This window comes from Coregonus clupeaformis, chromosome 31 (assembly GCF_020615455.1).
Source record: "Coregonus clupeaformis isolate EN_2021a chromosome 31, ASM2061545v1, whole genome shotgun sequence".
Taxonomy (NCBI): Eukaryota; Metazoa; Chordata; class Actinopteri; order Salmoniformes; family Salmonidae; genus Coregonus; species Coregonus clupeaformis.
Window position 1 is genome coordinate 41,322,878 of NC_059222.1, and position 23,671 is coordinate 41,346,548.

The 23,671-nt window shown below is 45.6% G+C and overlaps 1 protein-coding gene across 5 annotated transcripts in view; it reads left to right on the forward strand.

The window, feature by feature from the left end:
• The window catches only part of LOC121547732 (brain-specific angiogenesis inhibitor 1-associated protein 2), a 148,250-nt gene that overhangs the window by 76,233 nt on the left and 48,346 nt on the right, over positions 1–23,671 (forward strand). For 4 of the 5 annotated variants that reach the window (XM_041859145.2, XM_045209899.1, XM_041859144.2 and 1 more), the window contains 4 exons: positions 5,358–5,369; positions 5,930–5,991; positions 8,740–8,811; positions 10,912–11,049. In XM_041859145.2, coding sequence (XP_041715079.2) covers positions 5,358–5,369; positions 5,930–5,991; positions 8,740–8,811; positions 10,912–11,049 — 284 coding nt within the window. The remainder of the gene's footprint in view (positions 1–5,357; positions 5,370–5,929; positions 5,992–8,739; positions 8,812–10,911; positions 11,050–23,671) is intronic. The other variant, XM_045209897.1, reaches the window with a different exon arrangement.

The window sequence follows — 23,671 nt, forward strand, 5'->3', positions numbered from 1 at the left end:
TTTAGTTAGTTAGCAATACACAAATTGGCTTAATTATTTATTTACTGATTCATCAATAAGGTTAGGGTTCTTGCAGGTTCAAGGATTATGCGACATTCAGAATGAGACTGATAAGAGGTAATTATTTAATAAGTGACTGTTATCGATATATAACATATATATATATATATATATATCTAAGAGTTTAATTCGGGAGATGGTAACTCGTTAAACAACTTATTCCGTGGTGCCCCAAATTCCTAATGAGTTAATTGTTACATGATTAATTTAATTGAGTGATAATTAAACATAGTTGATTAGATAAATAACAGTCATACATTAAAGTAAGTCACGTCATGACACAGTTTTATATAAGGAATTCAGTCAATTGAAATTAATTCATTAGGCCCTAATCTATGGATTTTACATGAATGGTCAGGCGTGCAGCCATGGGTGGGCCTAGGAGGGCATAGACCCACCCACTTGGGAGCTAGGCCCAGCCAATCAGAATACGTTTTTCCCCACAAAATGCATTTATTACAGACAGAAATACTCCTCAGTTTCATCAGCTGTCTGGGTGGCTGGTCTTAGATGATTCTGCAGGTGAAGAAGCCGGATGTGGAGATCATGGGCTGGCATCCCTGTGGAACGCTTTTGACACCTTGTAGAGTCCATGCCCCGACGAATTGAGGCTGTTCAGAGGGCAAAGGGGGGGGGTGCAACTCAATATTAGTAAGGTGTCCTTAATGTTTTGTACACTCAGTGTAGAGGTCCTGGATGGCCCTGGTCAAAAGTAGTGCACTATATAGGAAATAGGGTGTCATTTGGGACTCAGCCGAAGAATCGACCACAGGCCCAGTGGACCCTGAGTGGACAATACAAAGCAGCTGGGGGCATTAATCATATTAATTAATTGTCTATTTTTTTAAAGATTGGGTTCCACTAAGACCAGACAACAATATGCTTTAGTCTCACTAAGCTTCAGATGTTGTGATCTGTGCTGATTATGGTTAAGAGGCTTAGGGACCCTGCTGGGACAGGAGAGAGAAACAGGCAGACTAATATTTCAGATGGCAGGATGGAGTGGTATTAGATTAGACAAATACAGGCACATCTGCACCAGGAAGTAGTTTTGGGGTGGGGGTGCTGTGATTGTTTTGCCCGGGGGGTACAGAAAAAACAATTGCCCGCGCTGAAGACATCTATTGGTCTGCTAATACAGGACTAGTTAAGGCCCAGTGCACTGCTTTTACGAAAAAATTATAACTTAATGTATTTGAGTGTTGACCAGCATTTGTAACTTGAGTCTGATAATTATCTGTACAAAACAGTAAATCTGATACCCTAGCATTGCAAGCGCCATGCTCTACCAACTGAGCCACATCATCACAAACCACTTGATGGCTGAATGTACTCAATTACTGTATTGTGCAATGTTTTCTTCATGGTGATGGAAACCGGTACAACAGGTACAAACCTAGATGACCAGCCTATGTACAATACATTTAATGTACATTTACATTAAGTGGTTTGTAAGGATGGTAATATTTTCCATGTTATTTGATCAAGAAAAATATTTAATTTGATGTGGATGTTTTGTGTCTTTGCCCATAACTTTGCACCTTTTGATGTAAATGTTTGAGGACGGGTTTTGTTCTTTCTGGATCCCATTAGAATAATAATCGCAGAGAAAGGGACAGGGCAACAACTCTTACAATTCCAACAATTGAATCCTGCAAGATATTGTTCTTCATTATATAACTACCTTTTTTGCGAAAGTGGAGATGCTGAAAATATGTTTTTGCACGTGCTACAGACGTCTATATTGGTCCACTAATACTTGTAAATGCCCAGGGCACTAATTTTGTGAGAATAAAATAATATACAGTACCAGTCAAAAGTTTGGACACACTCATTCAAGGGTTTTTCTTTATTTTTACTATTTTTTTTACATTGTAGAATAATAGTTAAGACATCAAAACTATGAAATAACACATATGGAATCAGTAATGAGGCTGTACCGGTACAGAGTCAATGTGCGGGGCCACCGGTTAGACGAGGGAATTGAGGTAATAAGTAAGAAGCCTTTTGGACCAAGACTTGGCGCTCCGGTACCGCTTGCTGTGCGGTAGCAGAGAGAACAGTCTATGACTAGGGTGGCTAGAGACTTAGAAAATGTTTAGGGCCTGGTATAGAGGTTCTGGATGGCAGGAAGCTTGGCCCCAGTGATGTACTGGGCCATACGCACTGCCCTCTGTAGTGCCTTGCGGTCGGAGGCCGAGCAGTTGCCATACCAGGCAGTGATGCAACCGGGTCAGGAAGCTCTCGATGGTGCAGCTGTAGAACCTTTTGACGATCTGAGGACCCGTGCCAAATCTTTTCAGTCTCCTGAGGTGGAATAGGCTGGTGTTTGGACCATGTTAGTTTGTTGGTGATGTGGACACCAAGGAAATTGAAGCTCTCAACCTGATCCACTACAGCCCCTTCGATGAGAATGGGGGCGTGCTCAGTCCTCTTTTTTTTCCTGTAGTCCACAATCATCTCCTTTGTCTTGATCACGTTGAGGGAGAGATTGTTATCCTGGCACCACATGGCCAGGTCTCTGACCTCCTCCCTATACGCTGTCTCATCGTTGTCGGTGATCAGGCCTACCACTGTTGTGTTGTCTGCAAACTTAATGATGGTGTTGGAGTCATGCCTGGCCATGCAGTCATGGGTGAACAGGGAGTACAGGAGGGGACTGAGCACACACCCTCTGCTTGCACATTTAAAATGCTGGTTGAAATTAGGTAGAACGGATTTAATTTTCCCTGCATTAAAGTCCCCGGCCACTAGGAGCGCTGCCTCTGGATGAGCGTTTTCCTGTTAGCACTCAATGAGCTGTATAAGGCCATAAGCAATCTTAGTGCCAGCATCGGTTTGTGGTGGTAAATAGACAGCTACGAAAAATATAGAAGAAAACTCTCTTGGTAAATAGTGTGGTCTACATCTTATTGTGAGATACTCTACCTCAGGGGAGCAAAACCTTGAGACTTCCTTAGTATTAGATTTCATGCACCAGCTGTTGTTCACAAATATACAGACCTCCACCCCTTGTCTTACCGGAGTCAGCCGTTCTATCCTGCCGATGTAGCATATATCCCACCAGCTGTATGTTGTCCATGTCGTCGTTCAGCCATGACTCGGTGAAACATAAGATGTTACAGTTTTTAATGTTCCGTTGGTAGGATATCCTTGAGCTTAGGTCGTCCATTTTGTCTTCAAATGATTGAACATTGGCTAATCGGATCGATGGAAGAGGCAGTTTACTCACTTGCCGTCGGATCCTTACAAGGAACCCCGACCTACGTCCACGATATCTCCATCTCTTTCTCATGCGAATGACAGGGATTTGGGCCTTGTCTTGTGTCTGTAGAATATATTTTGCATCCGACTCGTTGAAGAAAAAATCTTCGTCCAATACGAGGTGAGTAATCGCTGTCCTGATATCTAGAAGCTCTTTTTGGTCATAAGAGACGATGGCAGAAACATTATGTACAGAATAAATTACAAATAACGCGAAAAAACACACATAATAGTACAATTGGTTAGAGGGACGTAAAACGGCAGCCATCTCCTCCGGCGCCATCTTCACCAGAGAAGCGCAGCTTGGCGGGTCACGTTTCAAGGAATGACGCATGACTCGACCTTCGCCTCTCCCGAGCCCGTTGGGGGAGTTGCAGCGATGAGACCAGATCGTAATTAGATCGCAATTGGATGTCACGAAATTGTGCAGAAAAGGGGGTAAAATTACAACAACAAAAAACAACATTATTGTGATTTTTCAGGGTGTGCTGCAGCACCCTCAGCACCCCTACATCTGAACACACACAGTAATCTTCATGTGATGTCACAATGCTCAAAGCATGATGCTGTTATATCCTCCCTCCCCCTTTCATTTTGTTCCTGCCCACTAGTCTAGTTAATCCTGTCGCTGTATTTTATCCCCAGCTGGATGGATGGGCAGTGGTATTAGCATGGTGGGAGTGGAGGAAGGTGGTTGATGGATGGAGAAAGTTGTAGGATGGAGGGTGGTGGGTAGCCATTGTGATCCTCTGGTGGTCTCAGTGTGATGGATCAGCACAGTCCTCTTTGACATGGAACCAGACCTATAAATGGTGCTGCATGGCTATTACACAGGGTAGAGCGAGGGTGGGGGAGTGGGTGAATATACGTGTGTGTGTGTGTGCACTTTGTGTGTGCATTTGTGCGTGTCCAATATGGAAAAATGTTGTGCTATGTTGCTCACTGATAGAGTTCAGTAAAAGTGTCGATTCAGTAGAAACCTATTGAGATACATTGTCATATTCCCTCGATAGCGAGGCAAAGGGCTCTTCATCGATTGATGAGATGGAGAGTGCTTTGGAAGCCAGCCAAAACCAGACAGAGAGGTTGGAAGCCGACACCGACATATTTATCTACCTCACTAGCCCTAATGTGTCAAGCCTCAGGCAATGGAATAACCACTGCTATTGTTTCTACACTGGCTTTCATAGGCATTCTGGATGGGTTGAGGGAGGAAGGGCTCTCAATGCCTTTCACTGTCTTTTTGTTATGGGGATTGTGCTGTACTGGCTATGCGTCTGTGTGTCCGTCTGTGTGTGTCCGTCTGTGTGTGGTTGGTTAGTTAAAGATTAAGTGTGTGTACTGTGCAGCTAACAATGTAATCGCTTCCCAAATAATCTCCTACCATCTTGTGTGTACTTTAATAGTTTTGCATTACATGCTGTTGTTGTGGATTTGAACACCTGAATCCGGTCCAAGCCTTGTTGGAAGGTTCCTATCCTTCCCTTCTCCTAAATCTCCTTCTCACTTAGTCAGCTTGATGACCTCACCACTTCCTGATAAGCGTCTTTATGCTGTGATGTCATTAAAGAAAGACCCTTCTAGAATGTTCTCCTTAGTTTTATAGGAAGGATCAACACGTCCCCTTGGTTCTACCCTCACCTCCTCTTCTTCCCCACTCGTTTCATAACCCCAGTTACTGACCACATACACTATAGAATGGTTCAGGGCAGTGTGCTACATAGAGCGAGTAGGATGAGGTTACATATTACAGTTCTTTAATTGACAAATGGAAAATAAATTAATTCCAATAAATCATCACCTTGTGAATGTCTGCAAAGTCAATATTTGATTGAACACAATCGGGGTGTGTGTGTGGAACCCATCGTGTGTCTCATTCTTCTATCTGGGGAACCTATTTGGAAACTGGTCTCATTTCATATCTCTGGGGTAGTTTGATCTGTCTCTGTCTCTCCAGGTCTTCACCCTTCTATCCGTCCGTCGCTCAAACTAGATCTTTTTGTTCCTTTTTTTACAATGCATTGCATATTCAGAAGAGGCAGCATGTAGGTATCTTAAAACGACACGCATTATATCTCCCTGGCTGCATGAATCACCCTTTACGCTCTTTTTACTTTCTTTTGTTTTAGACTTTTCTCTCGGTTCTGCTTTTCGTTAGTATAAAGATTGACTAAATCATGTGTGGAATTAATTATTTGTTTAAATCTCATATGGAGTATTTGTATGTTCTCAATACTAGTAATATGAAGCTAATATTAGCATCGATACTTTGATTTATTTTTACAGACAGAGTTGTCTTTCTTTAGATATCTTGATTAACTCATGATTTTCTTACGTTCTCTGTTTCTGTTGTGTTCTTGTTCTATCCTTTTACGTTTTCAGTTCCGTTTGCTCGTGACTTGACTGATGTTCCATCCTGTTCATTGTTCATCCTCCACCTCTCCCTCCCTCCACCGGTCTTCTATGTGTTTTCTGTGGCTGCATGGTCTTGTGTTTGCACGTTGATGTAGCTTTCAGTGACACTTGGAAGATGTAATATAATTCTCTCTCCTTCTCTCTCTCTCTTTTCCTCCCCATTTTTCTTTCTGGTCTGTTCTCTCTTTAGGGGACGTACTCTTTCAGATGGCTGAGGTCCACAGACAGATCCAGATGCAGCTTGAAGATATGGTGAGAAGAACTGGATGATGAGGATAATGAATTTGTATTAGGATATTGAATTAGAATTTTATATTTTAGAATTTGTACAAATGTAATCATTGAATTCATAAAATGAACTTGTTTCGTTATTATTGTATTTAAAATTCCATTTCAGTTTGATTGAATATTCAAATTCAATATTTAAATATATTCCGTTTCAATATAGTAGATATTGCGTTCATTGTCCGTGTATCAAGTTTACAAACTGTCATTTGAAGTTGATCAAAGTTTCACATATTCAACTTCTCAGATGCGTTTTCAAATTCAGTTCTCTAAATTCAGATTCAAAACCAGAGACAACATCCTGGTACTTTGCCAGCCAGGAGAGGTAGAGGAGAACAGATAGAATCAAACGCTCTCTCTTGTAAACCCAAGCTACTGGTGGTTTCTGTAGCCAAAGTGATATGTTTAATTTATTTTCTTCCTATGAATTTGGCTCTAGCGTTTGAACTGTTATGCCTATAAGCTTTTATAACTGCTTTTCTGAAAGCTAAGACTCTCTGGAATGTGGACATGCCACTTTTGATCCCCTCTATGATGATCACAGGCCGCGCATGACACATTAGAAGGGAGTGTCACAAAAAAACGAAATTTGCCCCCCATAAGAATATAGTCGAATAGCCCCACATCAATAAAACTGAATGCAATATTCATTCAATTCAGTTTCAAACTATGAAATACAAATTCATTTTATGAATTCAATGACTCAATTTGTGCATTACAAATTCAAAAATATTAAATTCAAATTCAATATCCTAATAAATTCAAATATAATTTCTGTTGGCACTGAAATCGCTCCATAGATGAAGACGACGATGATGATGAAGCCGCTTCATTTCTTACAAATGCTCCAGCTTAAGTCTCACCCAATCGTTACCACGATGCCTGAAAAATGTAGAGCCTGTGAAAGGCTTGTATTCAGTCCCATTTGATCTACAGTCAGTGCGGACCACCCACAACCTCCTCTGAAGAGCCTCTCACCCACAACCTCCTCTGAAGGGCCTCTCACCCACAACCTCCTCTGAAGAGCCTCTCACCCACAACCTCCTCTGAAGAGCCTCTCACCCACAACCTCCTCTGAAGAGCCTCTCACCCACAACCTCCTCTGAAGAGCCTCTCACCCACAACCTCCTCTGAAGGGCCTCTCACCCACAACCTCCTCTGAAGAGCCTCTCACCCACAACCTCCTCTGAAGAGCCTCTCACCCACAACCTCCTCTGAAGAGCCTCTCACCCACAACCTCCTCTGAAGAGCCTCTCACCCACAACCTCCTCTGAAGAGCCTCTCACCCACAACCTCCTCTGAAGAGCCTCTCACCCACAACCTCCTCTGAAGAGCCTCTCACCCACAACCTCCTCTGAAGAGCCTCTCACCCACAACCTCCTCTGAAGGGCCTCTCACCCACAACCTCCTCTGAAGAGCCTCTCACCCACAACCTCCTCTGAAGCCCCTCTCACCCACAACCTCCTCTGAGCGTTCAGTCCAGAGGAACAAAAGGTGTAATGGGTCCACACTCAAAAAGATGTCGCATAAAGCTTACTTCATTTTTTCATTGTTCAGTCCAGAGGAACAGGAAAGGACGTCCAGAGCTAACATAGAACAGAGCGCTACTGTACACACAAACAACTAACTACTGGCCTCTTAACTATTGTTTGCATATGCTCTCACATCTCGCCTGTTCCTGCTCTTTCAGCACACAGCCAACTGATAGAAGTTAAGAAAATATTATTACATGGTTCTACTAACAATAAGGGAAGAAAATAAACCTAACGGCTTTGATACATTTTAGTCATTTAGCAGACGCTCTTATCCAGAGCGACTTACAGTTAGTGAGTGCATACATTTTTTTTTCTTCATACTGGCCCCCCGTGGGAATCGAACCCACAACCCTGGCGTTGCAAACACCATGCTCTACCAACTGAGCTACATCCCTGCCGGCCATTCCCTCCCCTACCCTGGACGACGCTGGGCCAATTGTGCGCCGCCCCATGGGTCGCCCGGTCGCGGCCGGCTACGACAGAGCCTGGATTTGAACCAGGATCTCTAGTGGCACAGCTAGCACTGCGATGCAGTGCCATAGACCACTGCGCCACTCGGGAGATACTGCTTGAGCCCCAAATGGCACCCTATTCCCTATGAAGTGTACTACTTTTGACCAGGGCCCATATGCTCTGGTCAAAAGTAGTGCACTCCACTAGGGGCTTTTTCCAGTTTTTATTAATCAGAGCCAGTGTGTGAGGACTCCCTCACTGATCTGAAGCTTCCGCCTTATTGTGTGTTCATTTGGGATGTTTCACCATTGATTTAGTTGTTTGTTTTGTGACATTTCAGTACTGCCTGGTGTGGGACTGGAGATAACGGCCCTTTTGTCTCGATCCACGCAAAAGTCAATTGTAAACATACACTAGCTCACACAAACAAACAAACAAACACACACACACACACACACACACACACACACAATCTCAACACTGGCACATAATTCACATAGTGGTATTATACAACTTTCCATAATCCTTTGGGTCATGTCCGATGTCAAGACAAACTTGGCTCCTCAAGTCATGTTGACACCACAACACTGACAGCCAGCCAAAATATATATATCTGGTTTGGCAGTTGAGAAAGTACAACCTGAGGCAGGTTCTATTCCTGTCTGTTATGATGTGTGGATGTATCTTCTGTTATCATTCACTCTTTGTGTTCCTCTCTGTCCTCCAGCTGAAGTCGTTCCACAATGAGCTTCTGACCGAGCTGGAGAAGAAGGTGGAGCTGGATGCACGATACCTGAACGTGAGTGTCCTTCTAGACCAGTGGTTCCCAACTCCAGTACTCCCAACAGCACACATTTTTGTTGTTGCCCCGGACAAACACGCATACCTAATTTAGGGCTTGATGAGTAGTTGAAGTTGAGTCAGGTGTGCTTGTCCAGGGCGACATTTAAAGCTGCACTATGTAACTTTGTGGGCAACCCGACCAAATTCCCATAGAAATGTGAGTTATAGATCTGTCATTCTTATTGAAAGCAAGTCTAAAATGCGGTAGATCTGTTCTATGTGTGCTATTTCTAATCTTCCCGCGCTTAAGTTTCATTGTTTTCATTGTTTTGGTTTTGTACACCAGCTTCAAACAGCTGAAAACAACAATATTTTTGGTTAATTAAAATATATTTCACAGCGGTTTAGATGGTACAATGATTCTCTGCACTTGTTTTGTCACATAAACTGAAATTAGGCAAACTATTAGAATTTTAGCAACCAGGAAATGGCGGCGCGATATCTGCATATTGCACCTTTTTAAAATGTGTACAGTCGGGGGGTACTGGAGGACTGGAGTTGGAAATATTGTCCTAGAGAACCATCATTCATTATTGTCTCCTTTTCATTCACTTCAGTCACTCTCCCAGTTGTTTAGCACCTTCTAAATACACCTTTAGATGTGTTCTCACCTTCACTATATGGCAAAAATAGCATGTGTTACTGTTCACTTTGAACTATAAGACGGAGGTGTTTAGCGAGCTTCTAACTATTGGTTGACACCCCTTACAAATACTGCTTTTTATTACCTATATATTTTTTTTGTATATTAGCTGTTTTCTTATGACATTACAGCAGAGTTCATTTCATTTTAGTTCAGTTTTATATAATGCCTTTATATAATTCTGTGTCAGTGGTTGTGTATTCCACATTTTCGAATGTGTTGATGCAGACTGGTGCTTTAACTGTATTCCACGTTGGCTGGCTAGTCTTCCCTATGGAGCAGCAGAAACCAGGATAGGATTCACATTATCATAAAATCATCAGCTAGAGACAAACTCCACGGCTTTCTTAGCACTTATTTTAATTTCCCACAGGTTTTCATCATAACCACTCAGCAATAAAGTTACAAATTACTTTCCTGTCTTACTTTCCGAATCATGAATTATGACACATTTTTTTTATGAAAATAAGAAGTTGAAGTTTTATTTAAGGGATAAATACATTTCTAGAGATTATTGAAGAGAATGTAGGATTTGTTTTTTTCAAAGCTTTCCCAGACAATTTCTGTCGTGGAATTGGGAAGCTTAAATAAAGGCCTACTAAACTTGAATGAATGTCAGCCCAATGAAGCATCCCTTCAAATCAAAGTGTCATTTTTAGATGCTCACAAAAGAAAAGTCACTAATACAATAATACTGTGTCCTCTGTTTGAAATTCATATTGACCTCGTCAGTTCATTTGAGGCCGTACTTTGGCAGGCTAGCAGTGGATCAGAAAAGCACTCACTCTCTCTCTCTCTCTCTCTCTCTCTCTCTCTCTCTCTCTCTCTCTCTCTCTCTCTCTCTCTCTCTCTCTCTCTCTCTCTCTCTCTCTCTCGCCCTCTCTCTGCTCTCTCTCTCTCTCTCTCTCTCTCTCTCTCTCTCTCTCTCTCGCCCTCTCTCTCTCTCTCGCCCTCTCTCTCTCTCCTCTCTCTCTGTCTCTCTCTCTCTCTCTCTCTCCTCTCTCTCTCGCTCAGTCTCTCTCTCTTTCTCTCTCGCTCAGTCTCTCTCTCTCGCTCAGTCTCTCTCTCTGCTCTGTTATTTCAGCGTTGACAAAAGTAATTAGCCACGCTCAGCTAGGTTTTTCCATCAGACAGAAATAAAATATTGGAAACATTGTTTTGTGGCGGGCAGACAGGCCAGGCCACAGGATTGCATCAAAAACTCTTGGCAGAGGTGAATGAGTGAAACACAAAGGCATTGGTTTGGAACACAATGAGTCCTACAGCCACTGGTGCCACATCAATCAGCAAATAGGAGGTGGTCAGGTGGTTTGAATTGGGACTAAACACATAATGAAAGTGGTAGAACACTAGTCTAAGGGAGCCAATGACTGTATAGCTATGTTAAAACTGACTCTATACTCCCATCTACAGGCGGCTCTGAAGAAGTACCAGATGGAGCACAAGAGTAAAGGAGAGAGTCTGGAGAAGTGTCAGGCAGAACTGAAGAAGCTCCGCAGGAAGAGCCAGGGCAGCAAGAACCCCTCCAAGTACGGAGACAAGGAGATGCAGGTGAGTGACCGGAGAGAGGAGGGGTGAGGCATGGGGGTGTGAGGGGGGAGAATGTGTGTGTATGTGTGTGTGTGTGAACTTTGAATTACCCAAAGGGCCTCAGGTTCGTATAGCTTGCTACTGTGAATGAACATACAGACTGGGTCCCTAGTCAGCCTATGGACGATGCCAGCTGGTGGGACAAAGGTTCACCGTAGGGGAGGATGGTGGATGGTGAGAAGTTTGTCTACAGAGCCATAAAAATGCTGTATCATCCCATTGGCCACAGCCCAGCAGGTGTCTGAGATATATAGCCAATCAAAACCAAGAGGAGATTTAGGCTGAGCAAGTATCTTATGGTCCCTTTTACTGAAGCAGAAGAAGTTGACTAAAACTAACAACAACAACAACAACTCCGTAACCTTCAGTCCATGTGTAGACGTTAGCCAAGTCGTCTCTATACAACAGCAAAGTAGTGCACCGTAAAGGGAATAGGGTGTTATTTGGGATACATCCCCAGTCTTTCACTAGCTCCCAGATAGGACTTAAGGTTCTGATTACTGGTGGTGCTGCGCTGTTGCTGACTGGTACTGTGGGCCTCATCTCGCCTTGCCTCGGACAGCCAAGAGCCAAGCTCGGAGGGAGACAGACAGAGACAGAGAAAGAAGGAGCGAGACAGAGAGAGATGGGGGGAGAGAGAGATGGTGAGAAATGAACTAAATGTTACCTTGAATTACTGCTTCAAAGATTCAAGCCTCTCACTCAAGGAGATATGGTCAGGCTGTTGGGATAGGCATGGCTGGATCCTATAGAAATCCAGTCCAATGAAATATGGAGTCAGTCATCTTGCAGATCTTCTCCACTTATTTTTTTCAAGCATGTCAAAATGCTTTGAATCACCATGGTTACTCTCTTTATGCTGATCTTTGACCTCATTCGCTGTTCCCCCTGTACTTCCTCAACTACGTTGCGTAACGTTTGTTTATTTGATATGAAGTGTTATGTAGGACAGCTAATTGTGTCCTGCAGAGGCATACGTGCCTCCCCCATGGTAGCTGTTGTAGTGAAGGTGTGCATGAGCCTTTACAGGTTGCTGTGGCCCCTCTGCCTCTTAGTGGGTGGCACCATGACACATAGTGGGTGGACTGAGCTGATGGTTATACAACGCAGTATGGTGGAGGTGCAGGGTGTGGAGGCTGATGTGTTGTGACGTTGTGAAGCCGTATTATGATCCTGAAGCTTCATTATGAGATGGGAGCACTGCCTGCCACTACTCAGTCCTCTCAGTTATAAAGATGATGTGTGTGTGTGTGTGTGTGTGTGTGTGTGTGTGTGTGTGTGTGTGTGTGTGTGTGTGTGTGTGTGTGTGTGTGTGTGTGTGTGTGTGTGTGTGTGTGTGGGGAATGCAATTTCCAGGCGGAATGTAAAGGCCCTCAGAGCAACCTACATGTCCTCTATTGCCCAAAGGTTTCTATTTAAACCAATAGAAAATAAACTAGTTCAGCAACAGAGTCCAGTCTACAGGGGAAACACTGAGGCATTGAGATAGGCCAGACGTTTTGGGAGTGGTCCTATAGGCATTGAGAGACTCAATGATGGGCCTCCAGGCTATTCATAAAGCAGCAGGAGTAATTACTGTTTAATTGTTAGTGTTACTGCGTCGAGTACCGGACCTCGAACAGGAGGGTTGTCGAGTCATTTTGGAAATCGATACGTGGATCTGTAAGCCACAGCGTTGCTGAAAGACTACACTACACCTAAAGCCATTGGACTCCCGTGGGCCTCTATGGTTTAGTGGGCAGGCAAGCGGTGGTCTGTCATTTACATTACATTTACATGTTAGTCATTTAGCAGACACTCTTATCCAGAGCGACTTACAGTTAGTGCATTCGTCTTAAAGCTAGGTGGGACAACCACATATCTCCCGTAGGGGTCAGAGGGCCAAGAGACCAGAGGTGGCAGAACGGAGTGCCTGGGTTGGGGTGTAGGGTTTGAGCATAGCCTGAAGGTAGGGAGGGGCACTTCCTCTTACTACTCCATAGGGAAGCACCATGTTCTTGTAGTCGATGCGAGCTTCAACTGGAAGCCAGTGGAGTGTGCAGAGGAGCGGGGTGACATGGGAGAACTTGGGAAGGGCTGCAGCGTTCTGGATAAGTTGCAGGGGTTTGATGGCACAAGCGGGTAACCCAGCCAACAGCGAGTTGCAGTAGACGGGAGATCTGACGGTTCACTCCCAGTAGAGACACAAAGACACACACAGGCATGCAAGCAGAAAAAGTAATTTCCGGGCCGTAGTCACGCTCCCTTGAGCCTGCTCTCTTCAGCACTTACTGATTAACGGAACCTTCTCGGTGTGTGTGTGTGGGTGTGTGTGCGTGTGTGTGCGTGTGTGTGCGTGTGTGTGCGTGTGTGTGTGTGTGCGTGTGTGTGCGTGTGTGTGTGTGTGTGTGTGTGCGTGTGTATGCGTGTGTGTGTGTGTGTGTGTGTGTGTGTGTCCTCCCAGCCTCTTAACGGCTCTTGAGTGTGATTACAGGGAGTGAGTGTTGCATGGCTGGGTAGCTGCGTAGCCTGTCCCTGTCCTTGCCTCGTGTACTAATGGGAAGAAGTGGTTGGCAGGCAGGGACACTTGAGACCAGTGGCCTCTTCTCTTTGCCAGGGAGGAAGGGGGGTGTGTGTTTTAAACCCAGCCTCGGTAGACTTGTGTATGCTCACTCTGAAAAAGCTAGTCCACCCATCATCGTTTAATTAAGCCGGGTAACAGCTCACTGATTGCCTTGGGGGGAAAGAAACAAAAAGTAAATGTATTTCAAATCAAATTGTATTTGTCACATGCGCCGAATACATCAGGTGTAGACCTTACTGTGAAATGCTTACTTACAAGCCCTTAACCAACAATGCAGTTTTAAGAAAGAATACCAACAAAAAAAATCACACAAAAAATACAATATAAAATAATACGAAATAAAAGTAACAAATAATTAAAGAGCAGCAGTAAAAATAACAGTAGTGAGGCTATATACAGGGGGTACCGGTACCGAGTCAGTGTGCGGAGGCACCGGTTAGTCGAGGTAATTGGGGTAATATCTACATGTAGGTAGAGTTATTAAAGTGACTATGCATAGATAGTAAACAGAGAGTAGCAGCAGCGTAAAAGTAATCTCCCCTTTCCACGCTCTGCTCCAGATGGATGTTAATGTTAAACCCTTACTGTAGCTGATGAAAATTCACTCATATACTAAGGTGTCCCTAGGGGAACACAAAGCATGGACGCAGTGCCTGAACATTACGTGGTAAATCTCTCACGTTCATTATTAAACACTTGGAGAGAGCGGGAGAGGGAGGGTTTCAGGGGGAGAGGCAGACTAATGTGAATGTCGCTGGTGTTCTGCTGCCGACCCAGAAAATAGGAAATCGCTATTAGCTTCTGTTATATAATATCTAATTTGGGTGTTAGATGAGTAGAACACCACGGTCTTCTCGCATTCCCATTTATTTCAGATTTGATTTGTATTATCATATTGCATTCGGTGCGCCTGCATGAGTTGAGGTAGATTAGCATTGGATTTACATTGCACAGTCTTCTCTGATTCCAATTTATTCGGTTGTCGGTTAAAAAGCATTTAGCAGTTGAGTGGGAGGTAAATGTATTGTAAATGTATTCTGTAGCTAAGGGCAGTAGGTTTCCCTTGGGGATCTCTGTCTCTGTCTGACTGTCTCTGTCTGTCTCTGTCTGTCTCTGTGTGTCTGTCTCTGTCTGTCTCTGTCTGTCTCTGTCTCTGTCTCTGTCTGTCTATCTCTGTCTGTCTATCTCTGTCTCTCTCTGTCTCTCTCTGTCTCTCTCTGTCTTTGTCTCTGGTTACTGTGAGGAGGAATTGTCATAGAAAGTGTGTTACTGAACAGTCAAACACACCACATCAGCTCAACTGATAGTCATGTTTCATCACTACTGACTTTGGGGCATTTACAGTGTGAGCAGAGGAGTAACACCAATCCAACAACTAATTAACAAGTTATAATAACAACTCTGTGAGGGTGAGAAGGCACATGATACTGCCGTGTGAAAACATGAGTTCAAAGTGACACACAACATGTTAGCATGTGACATAAACACACGCGCTCACAGACACATCTTGAGGCTACGTTAGCTTGATGGCGTCAGAGCTGATGGGATGGGAGAGGAAAAGAGGCCGTTCAAGAGAGAGAGGGGGGGGGGTCATGGGTTTGTTCTGTTCTGCTGCAGTTCTGTTCTTTCCTTCAATTATTCAACCCAGTTTCTCTTTCCCTCTCACTCTCTCCCCCTCGCTCTTTCACTCTTTCTCTCTCTCCCCCTCTTTCTCCCTCCCTCTCTCTCTCCCCCTCTTTCTCCCTCCCTCTCTCCCCCTCTTTCTCTCTCCCTCCCTCCCTCTCTCCCCCTCTTTCTCTCTCCCTCCCTCCCTCTCTCCCCCTCTTTCTCCCTCCCTCCCTCTCTCCCCCTCTTTCTCCCTCCCTCCCTCCCCCCCTCTTTCTCCCTCCCTCCCCTCTCCCCCTTTTTCCCCCTCCCTCCCCCTCTTTCTCCCTCCCTCCCTCTCTCCCCCCTCTTTCTCTCTCCCTCCCTCCCTCTCTCCCCCTCTTTCTCCCTCCTTCCCTCTCTCCCCCTCTTTCTCCCTCCCTCCCTCTCTCCCCCTCTTCCTCCCTCCTTCCCTCTCTCCCCCTCTTTCTCCCTCTCTCCCCCTCTTTCTCCCTCCCTCCCTCTCTCTTCCTCTTTCTTTTTCTCTCTCTCATTCCACTTTTCTTTATCCATCCCTTCATTTTCCACCGTATCTCTTTTCTGAATGACCCATTTCTTGTTATCATATGCTGTTAATAAGGCTTTAATAAGTCTGTTTGGTGTAATTGTTCAAAGTGTTCTTGGAGGGAAGGGCTCCATGACATCAGAGGAAGCTGTGCACTGACAGTGTGACAAAAGATCAAGCTTAGACCTCGGCTTGACATAATTAAATTATGATTCTAGGAATCAAGTTCCATTTGGGTCAATATTAAACTAAACTTTGTACTGCAAAGGTGATAGTTTTAAAAGTTTAGGTTCATGGAATCTGATATTTAGCTGAGGTTTGACATTTTATTTTATGCATCTTCCTTCTCGCTCTCCATTGGTATACCAAAGCCTCTACCAAGGGGTATAACATAAAAATATCTGGTGAGTCTGTAAGACTGGGAAAAGGGTTATGTCGGATCCCGCCATATGATCCTTTGTTCTTTGCCCCATGAGTCCCACCCCTTCAACATTTCCTTTCTTACTGCTGAATCTGCTTCCTGTCAGCACCAGGGATCCCCTGTTCCCCCACCGCTAAGACCTCTGGCTACAGTAAGACTCCAGGAGATGGTCAGAGCATAGGAACCTCCAATGCGTTTTGTGAAGGAGGCGAGGCTGGACGCGAGGAATTAAGGAAATACAATTGAGTCACCCCCAGGCTGTGTGGGCGGGACCTGGTTTGATTGACAGCTGAGAAAGAGCATGAGAGGACCATTAGATTGTACTTTACTGAGAGAGAGATCACAAGATGGAGACATTCCCAAATGCCAGATGCATTAACAGTAATTATTCAGATGACATTACATAACATTTAGTTCATACTTGGGAGCTAAACACTGAAATGCTGTCATCACACACTGCACAGTGAGCAGAGAACATGTAAATGAATGTACTTTAATGTACTGTAGGTCTATATCAAGCATCTAATCTAAGGTCTGTACTGTTTCAGCATCTAATCTAAGACCTGTACTGTTCAGCATCTAATCTAAGGCCTGTACTGTTCAGCATCTAATCTAAGGCCAGTACGGTTCAGCATCTAATCTAAGACCTGTACTGTTCAGCATCTAATCTAAGACCTGTACTGTTCAGCATCTAATCTAAGGCCTGTACTGTTCAGCATCTAATCTAAGACCTGTACTGTTCAGCATCTAATCTAAGGCCTGCACTGTTCAGCATCTAATCTAAGGCCAGTACTGTTCAGCATCTAATCTAAGACCTGTACTGTTCAGCATCTAATCTAAGACCTGTACTGTTCAGCATCTAATCTAAGGCCTGTACTGTTCAGCATCTAATCTAAGACCTGTACTGCTCAGCATCTAATCTAAGGCCTGCACTGTTCAGCATCTAATCTAAGACCTGTACTGTTCAGCATCTAATCTAAGACCTGTACTGTTCAGCATCTAATCTAAGACCTGTACTGTTCAGCATCTAATCTAAGGCCTGTACTGTTCAGCATCTAATCTAAGACCTGTACTGTTCAGCATCTAAACTAAGACCTGTACTGTTCAGCATCTAATCTAAGGCCTGTACTGTTCAGCATCTAATCTAAAGCCTGTACTGTTCAGCATCTAATCTAAAGCCTGTACTGTTCAGCATCTAATCTAAGGCCTGTACTGTTCAGCATCTAATCTAAGGCCTGTACTGTTCAGCATCTAATCTAAGACCTGTACTGTTCAGCATCTAATCTAAGGCCTGTACTGTTCAGCATCTAATCTAAGGCCTGTACTGTTCAGCATCTAATCTAAAGCCTGTATTGTTCAGCTTCTAATCTAAGGCCTGTACTGTTCAGCATCTAATCTAAGGCCTGTACTGTTCAGCATCTAATCTAAGGCCTGTACTGTTCAGCATCTAATCTAGGGCCAGTACTGTTCAGCATCTAATCTAAGGCATGTACTGTTCAGCATCTAATCTAAAGCCTGTACTGTTCAGCTTCTAATCTAAGGCCTGTACTGTTCAGCATCTAATCTAAGGCCTGTACTGTTCAGCATCTAATCTAAGGCCTGTACTGTTCAGCATCTAATCTAAGGCCTGTACTGTTCAGCATCTAATCTAAGGCCTGTACTGTTCAGCATCTAATCTAAGGCCTGTACTGTTCAGCATCTAATCTAAGGCCAGTACTGTTCAGCATCTAATCTAAGACCTGTACTGTTCAGCATCTAATCTAAGACCTGTACTGTTCAGCATCTAATCTAAGACCTGTATTGTTCAGCATCTAATCTAAGGCCAGTACTGTTCAGCATCTAATCTAAGACCTGTACTGTTCAGCATCTAATCTAAGACCTGTACTGTTCAGCATCTAATCTAAGGCCTGTACTGTTCAGCATCTAATCTAAGGCCTGTACTGTTCAGCATCTAATCTAAGACCTGTACTGTTCAGCATCTAATCTAAGACTTGTACTGTTCAGCATCTAATCTAAGGCCTGTACTGTTCAGCATCTAATCTAAGGCCTGTACTGTTCAGCATCTAATCTAAGACCTGTACTGTTCAGCATCTAATCTAAGACATGTACTGTTCAGCATCTAATCTAAGTCCTGTACTGTTCAGCATCTAATCTAAGGCCAGTACTGTTCAGCATCTAATCTAAGGCCAGTACTGTTCAGCATCTAATCTAATGCCTGTACTGTTCAGCATCTAATCTAAGACCTGTACTGTTCAGCATCTAATCTAAGGCCTGAACTGTTTCCGCATCTAATCTAAGGCCTGCACTGTTTCCGCATCTAATCTAAGGCCTGCACTGTTTCCGCATCTAATCTAAGGCCTGTACTGTTTCTGCATGTAATCTAAGGTCTGTACTGTTCAGCATATCTCTTTTATCAACTGTACTGTGGTTATGCAGTCAGTGGCGTGTGCTCAACATGCAGAAGGCTGTAGTTTCACTAGATGCTACAGATATTCATACAGTTTGTTCACAGGAGGAATAGTTTGCCTGATAACGATTTGAGATTAAAATGCTGTCAGAGAAGCAACATGTAATGTCTGTAGGTTAGATGTTGTCAAATAGTAATATAGTATTCTATGATTGTGTTTTGTATGTCTGATTTCGTGTTGTGTTGATGTGTATGTTTTTATAAATTGCAGGGCTCATCTCCAAAAGTCAATATAGTAAAAATGCAACACCTCACGGCACACCACTCCCCTATTTGACCTAGATAGTTTGTGTTTATTTATTGATATTTACGCTACGTGTGCCTTTAAAAAATGTTTATGTAGTTCTGTTCTTGAGCTGTTCTTGTCTATTAATGTTCTGTATTATGTCATGTTTCATGTTTTGTGTGGACCCCAGTGTCACGATCGTCGTAAGAACCGGACCAAGGCGCAGCGTGATAGGCGTACATCTTTTAATGAGTACTTGACCAACAACAAAACGATACGTGAACTCCTAAGGTTAACAAAACACAAACCTCTCCAGAACAAGATCCCACAAAGAACAGTGCCAAACAAGCTGCCTAAGTATGGTCCCCAATCAGAGACAACGAGCCACAGCTGTCTCTGATTGGGAACCACCCTGGCCAACATAGAAATAAACGATCTAGAAAGAAACACATAGAAAACACAACATAGACACTACACACCCTGGCTCAACATTTAAGAGTCCCCAGTGCCAGGGCGTGACAGTACCCCCCCCTCCCAAAGGCGCAGACTGCGACCGCGCCACACAAACACAAGAGGGTAGGGGCCGTGTGGGCATTCCGCCTCGGAGGCGGATCCGGCTCCGGGCGTGACCACCACCTTTTCTCCACCTCCCCGTTGCGCCCCTGGTCTGGTCTGGCCTGGCCCCGCTGACTGGAGCTGGACTGGACATCGGTGGAGCGGATTGCTCTGGCTCCGGTGTGGAGCAGCTGACCGGTGCCGGACCAGGCACCGGTGGAACAGGCACGGACCGTGCCGGACTGACGACGCGCACCACTGGCTTGGTGCGGGGAGCAGAAACAGCCCGGACCGGGCTGGCGACGCGCACCACTGGCTTGGTGCGGGGAGCAGGAACAGGCCGGACCGGGCTGGCGACGCGCACCACTGGCTTGGTGCGGGGAGCAGGAACAGGCCGGACTGGACTGTGGAGACGGACTGGAGGTCTGGAGCGAAGAGCTGACACAACCCGTCCTGGCTGAATGCCTATTTCTACACACTCTGTATGAGGCATCAGCACAGGACGTACAGGGCTGTGCACTCATACTGGCACTACAGCACGTGGCACTGGCGCAGGATATCCGGGACCGAGGAGGGGTACTGGAGGCCACGAGCGTTGAGCCGGCACACTTCGTCCTGGCTGCATGCCCACCTTAGCAAGACACGTGCGTGGTGCTAGCACAGGACGTACAGGACTGTGCCGGACCACTCGCCGCACAGTACGCAGCTCCGCATAACTCGGAACCTGCCCAGTCTCACGCTGCCTAGCCTGAGTACGGGGAGTTGGCTCTGCTCTACCTCGAGGCTCCGCCAACCTCCCTTCCAGCCCCCCAAACCTGGTGGCCTCCTCTCCTAATCCGCCGATACGTCCTGTAGCTGCCTCCAGCATCCCCGTCGTCCATGCCGTGTGCCCCCCCCAAAAAATGTCTTGGGGTTGCCTCTCGCCTGTCCGACGACGACCCGGTTGGCGCCGCTTCTCCTCTCCTGCCTGGGCATCCTCCCTCATCGCCCTCCGGTAGCGGACGGCCTCCTCCTCTGTGATTCTCCCCCAACCGAGGAGGACATCTACCAGAGTAACCTCCTGTTCCATACCCAGCATTTGCTCCTGCACACGCTGCTTGGTCCTATTTTGGTGGGATCTTCTGTCACGATCGTCGTACGAACCGGACCAAGGCGCAGCGTGATAGGCGTACATCTTTTAATGAGTACTTGACAAACAACAAAACGATACGTGAAGTCCTAAGGTTAACAAAACACAAACCTCTCCGGAACAAGATCCCACAAAGAACAGTGCCAAACAAGCTGCCTAAGTATGGTCCCCAATCAGAGACAACGAGCCACAGCTGTCTCTGATTGGGAACCACCCTGGCCAACATAGAAATAAACGATCTAGAAAGAAACACATAGAAAACACAACATAGACACTACACACCCTGGCTCAACATTTAAGAGTCCCCAGAGCCAGGGCGTGACACCCAGGAAGAGTAGCTGCTGCTTTTGCAACAGCTGATGGGATCCTAATAAAATACCAAATAAATACAGTAGTAAATATGTATTGTCATATATCAGGCTGACATTGGCTCCTGTGCTCCTGTGTCCATTGTGTGAATGTTGTGGAGTGAGACAGACACCAGAGTGGTATGTTACGAAGCAAGCTAGATCTACTCAGGGTTTTCTAAAGCTAGCCAGCTTCAGTTAGCTTCACATCCCAGAGTGGTATCCTACGAAGCAAGCTAGATCTACTCAGACTTTTATAAAGCTAGACAGCTTCAGTTAGCTTCACATTCCAGGTCAGGCTTCATCCGTACTACGACGGTGGATATTGCTCGTCCGCCTGCCGTTAACTATAGCAGACTTGTAGCTGCGCTTGCATGTCGCACATGGCTAGTCGAACTGCCATCTATGGATTCTATGTCTATGGTTGGTTGCGGCTGTCAGTTTGCCTTTTGCACATTTCTAAACACAATCGTGTGAAAAACGTAGTTTGGAAAGCAAATGCTGTCATTACTAAATGTGTAAACACCATTGGGGTGCCAGAGCAGCGAACAGTTTTGACTGGGCTGAGCGGGAACTATGCTTCCGCAGAGGAAGGGGAGCCAGCAGGCCAGAGGTGGATGAACGCAATGCCCTCGTTTGGGTGTAGGGACTGATCAGAGCCTGAAGGTACGGAGGTGCCGTTCCCCTCACAGCTCCATAGGCAAGCACCATGGTCTTGTAACAGATGCGAGCTTCAACTGGAAGCCAGTGGAGTGTGCGGAGGAGGGGGGTGACGTGAGAGAACTTGGGAAGGTTGAACACCAGACGGGCTGCGGCATTCTGGATGAGTTGTAGGGGGTTAATGGCACAGGCAGGGAGCCCAGCCAACAGCGAGTTGCAGTAATCCAGACGGAGATGACAAGTGCCTGGATTAGGACCTGTGCCGCTTCCTGTGTAAGGCAGAGTCGTACTCTCCGAATGTTGTAGAGCATGAACCTACAGGATCGGGTCACCGCCTTGATGTTAGCGGAGAACGACAGGGTGTTGTCCAGGGTCACGCCAAGGCTCTTCGCACTCTGGGAGGAGAACACAACGGAGTTGTCAACCGTGATGGCGAGATCATGGAACAGGCAGTCCTTCCCCGGGAGGAAGAGCAGCTCCGTCTTGCCAAGGTTCAGCTTGAGGTGGTGATCCGTCATCCATACTGATATGTCTGCCAGACATGCAGAGATGCGATTCGCCACCTGGTTATTAGAAGGGGGAAAGGAGAAGATTAGTTGTGTGTCGTCAGCGTAGCAATGATAGGAGAGGCCGTGTGAGGATATGACAGAGCCAAGTGACTTGGTGTATAGCGAGAATAGGAGAGGGCCTAGAACTGAGCCCTGGGTGACACCAGTGGTGAGAGCACGTGGTGCGGAGACAGCTTCTCGACACGCCACTTGGTAGGAGCGACCGGTCAGGTAGGACGCAATCCAAGAGTGAGCCGCGCCGGAGATGCCCAGCTCGGAGAGGGTGGAGAGGAGGATCTGATGGTTCACAGTATCAAAGGCAGCAGACAGGTCTAGAAGGACAAGAGCAGAGGAGAGAGAGTTAGCTTTAGCAGTGCGGAGAGCCTCCGTGACACAGAGAAGAGCAGTCTCAGTTGAATGACCAGTCTTGAAACCTGACTGGTTTGGATCAAGAAGGTCATTCTGAGAGAGATAGCAAGAGAGTTGGCTAAAGACGGCACGCTCAATAGTTTTGGAGAGAAAAGAAAGAAGGGATACTGGTCTGTAGTTGTTGACATCAGAGGGATCGAGTGTTGGTTTTTTGAGAAGGGGTGCAACTCTCGCTCTCTTGAAGACGGAAGGGACATAGCCAGCGGTCAAGGATGAGTTGATCAGCGAGGTGAGGTAGGGGAGAAGGTCACCGGAGATGGTCTGGAGAAGAGAGGAGGGGATAGGGTCAAGCGGGCAGGTTGTTGTGCACACAACACAATGAGACAGATGTCCCAAGTTTTGAGGGAGTGTGCAATTGGCATGCTGACTGCAGGAATGTCCACCAGAGCTGTTGCCAGAGAATGTATTGTTAATTTCTCTACCATAAGCCTACTCAAACGTTGTTTTAGAGAATTTGGTAGTACATCCAACCGGCCTCTCAACCACAGACCACGTGTATGGCGTTGTGTGGGTGAGAGGTTTGCTGATGTCAACGTTCTGAACAGAGTGCCCCAGAATGGTAGTGGGGTTATGGTATTGGCTGGAATAAGATACAGACAATGAATACAATTGCATTTTATCGATGGCGATTTGAATGCACAGAGATACCGTAACGACATCCTGAGGCCCATTGTCATGCCATTCCTCCGCCGCCATCACCTCATGTTTCAGCATGATAATGCACGGCCCCATGTCGCAAGGATCTGTACACAATTCCTGGAAGCTAAGTTATTGCATGGCCTACATACTCACCAGACATGTCATTCATTGAGCATGTTTGGGATGCTCTGGATCAACGTGTACAACAGTGCATTCCAGTTCCCACCAATATCCAGCAACTCCACACAGCCATTGAAGAGGAGTGGGACAACATTCCACAGGCCATAATCAACAGCCTGATCAACTCTATGCGAAAGAGATGTCTTGCTGCATGAGGCAAATGGTGGTCACACCAGATACTGACAGGTTTTCTGATCCATGCCCCTACTTTTTTTTTTTTTTTAGGGTATCTGTGACCAACAGATGCATATCTGTATTCCCAGTCATGTG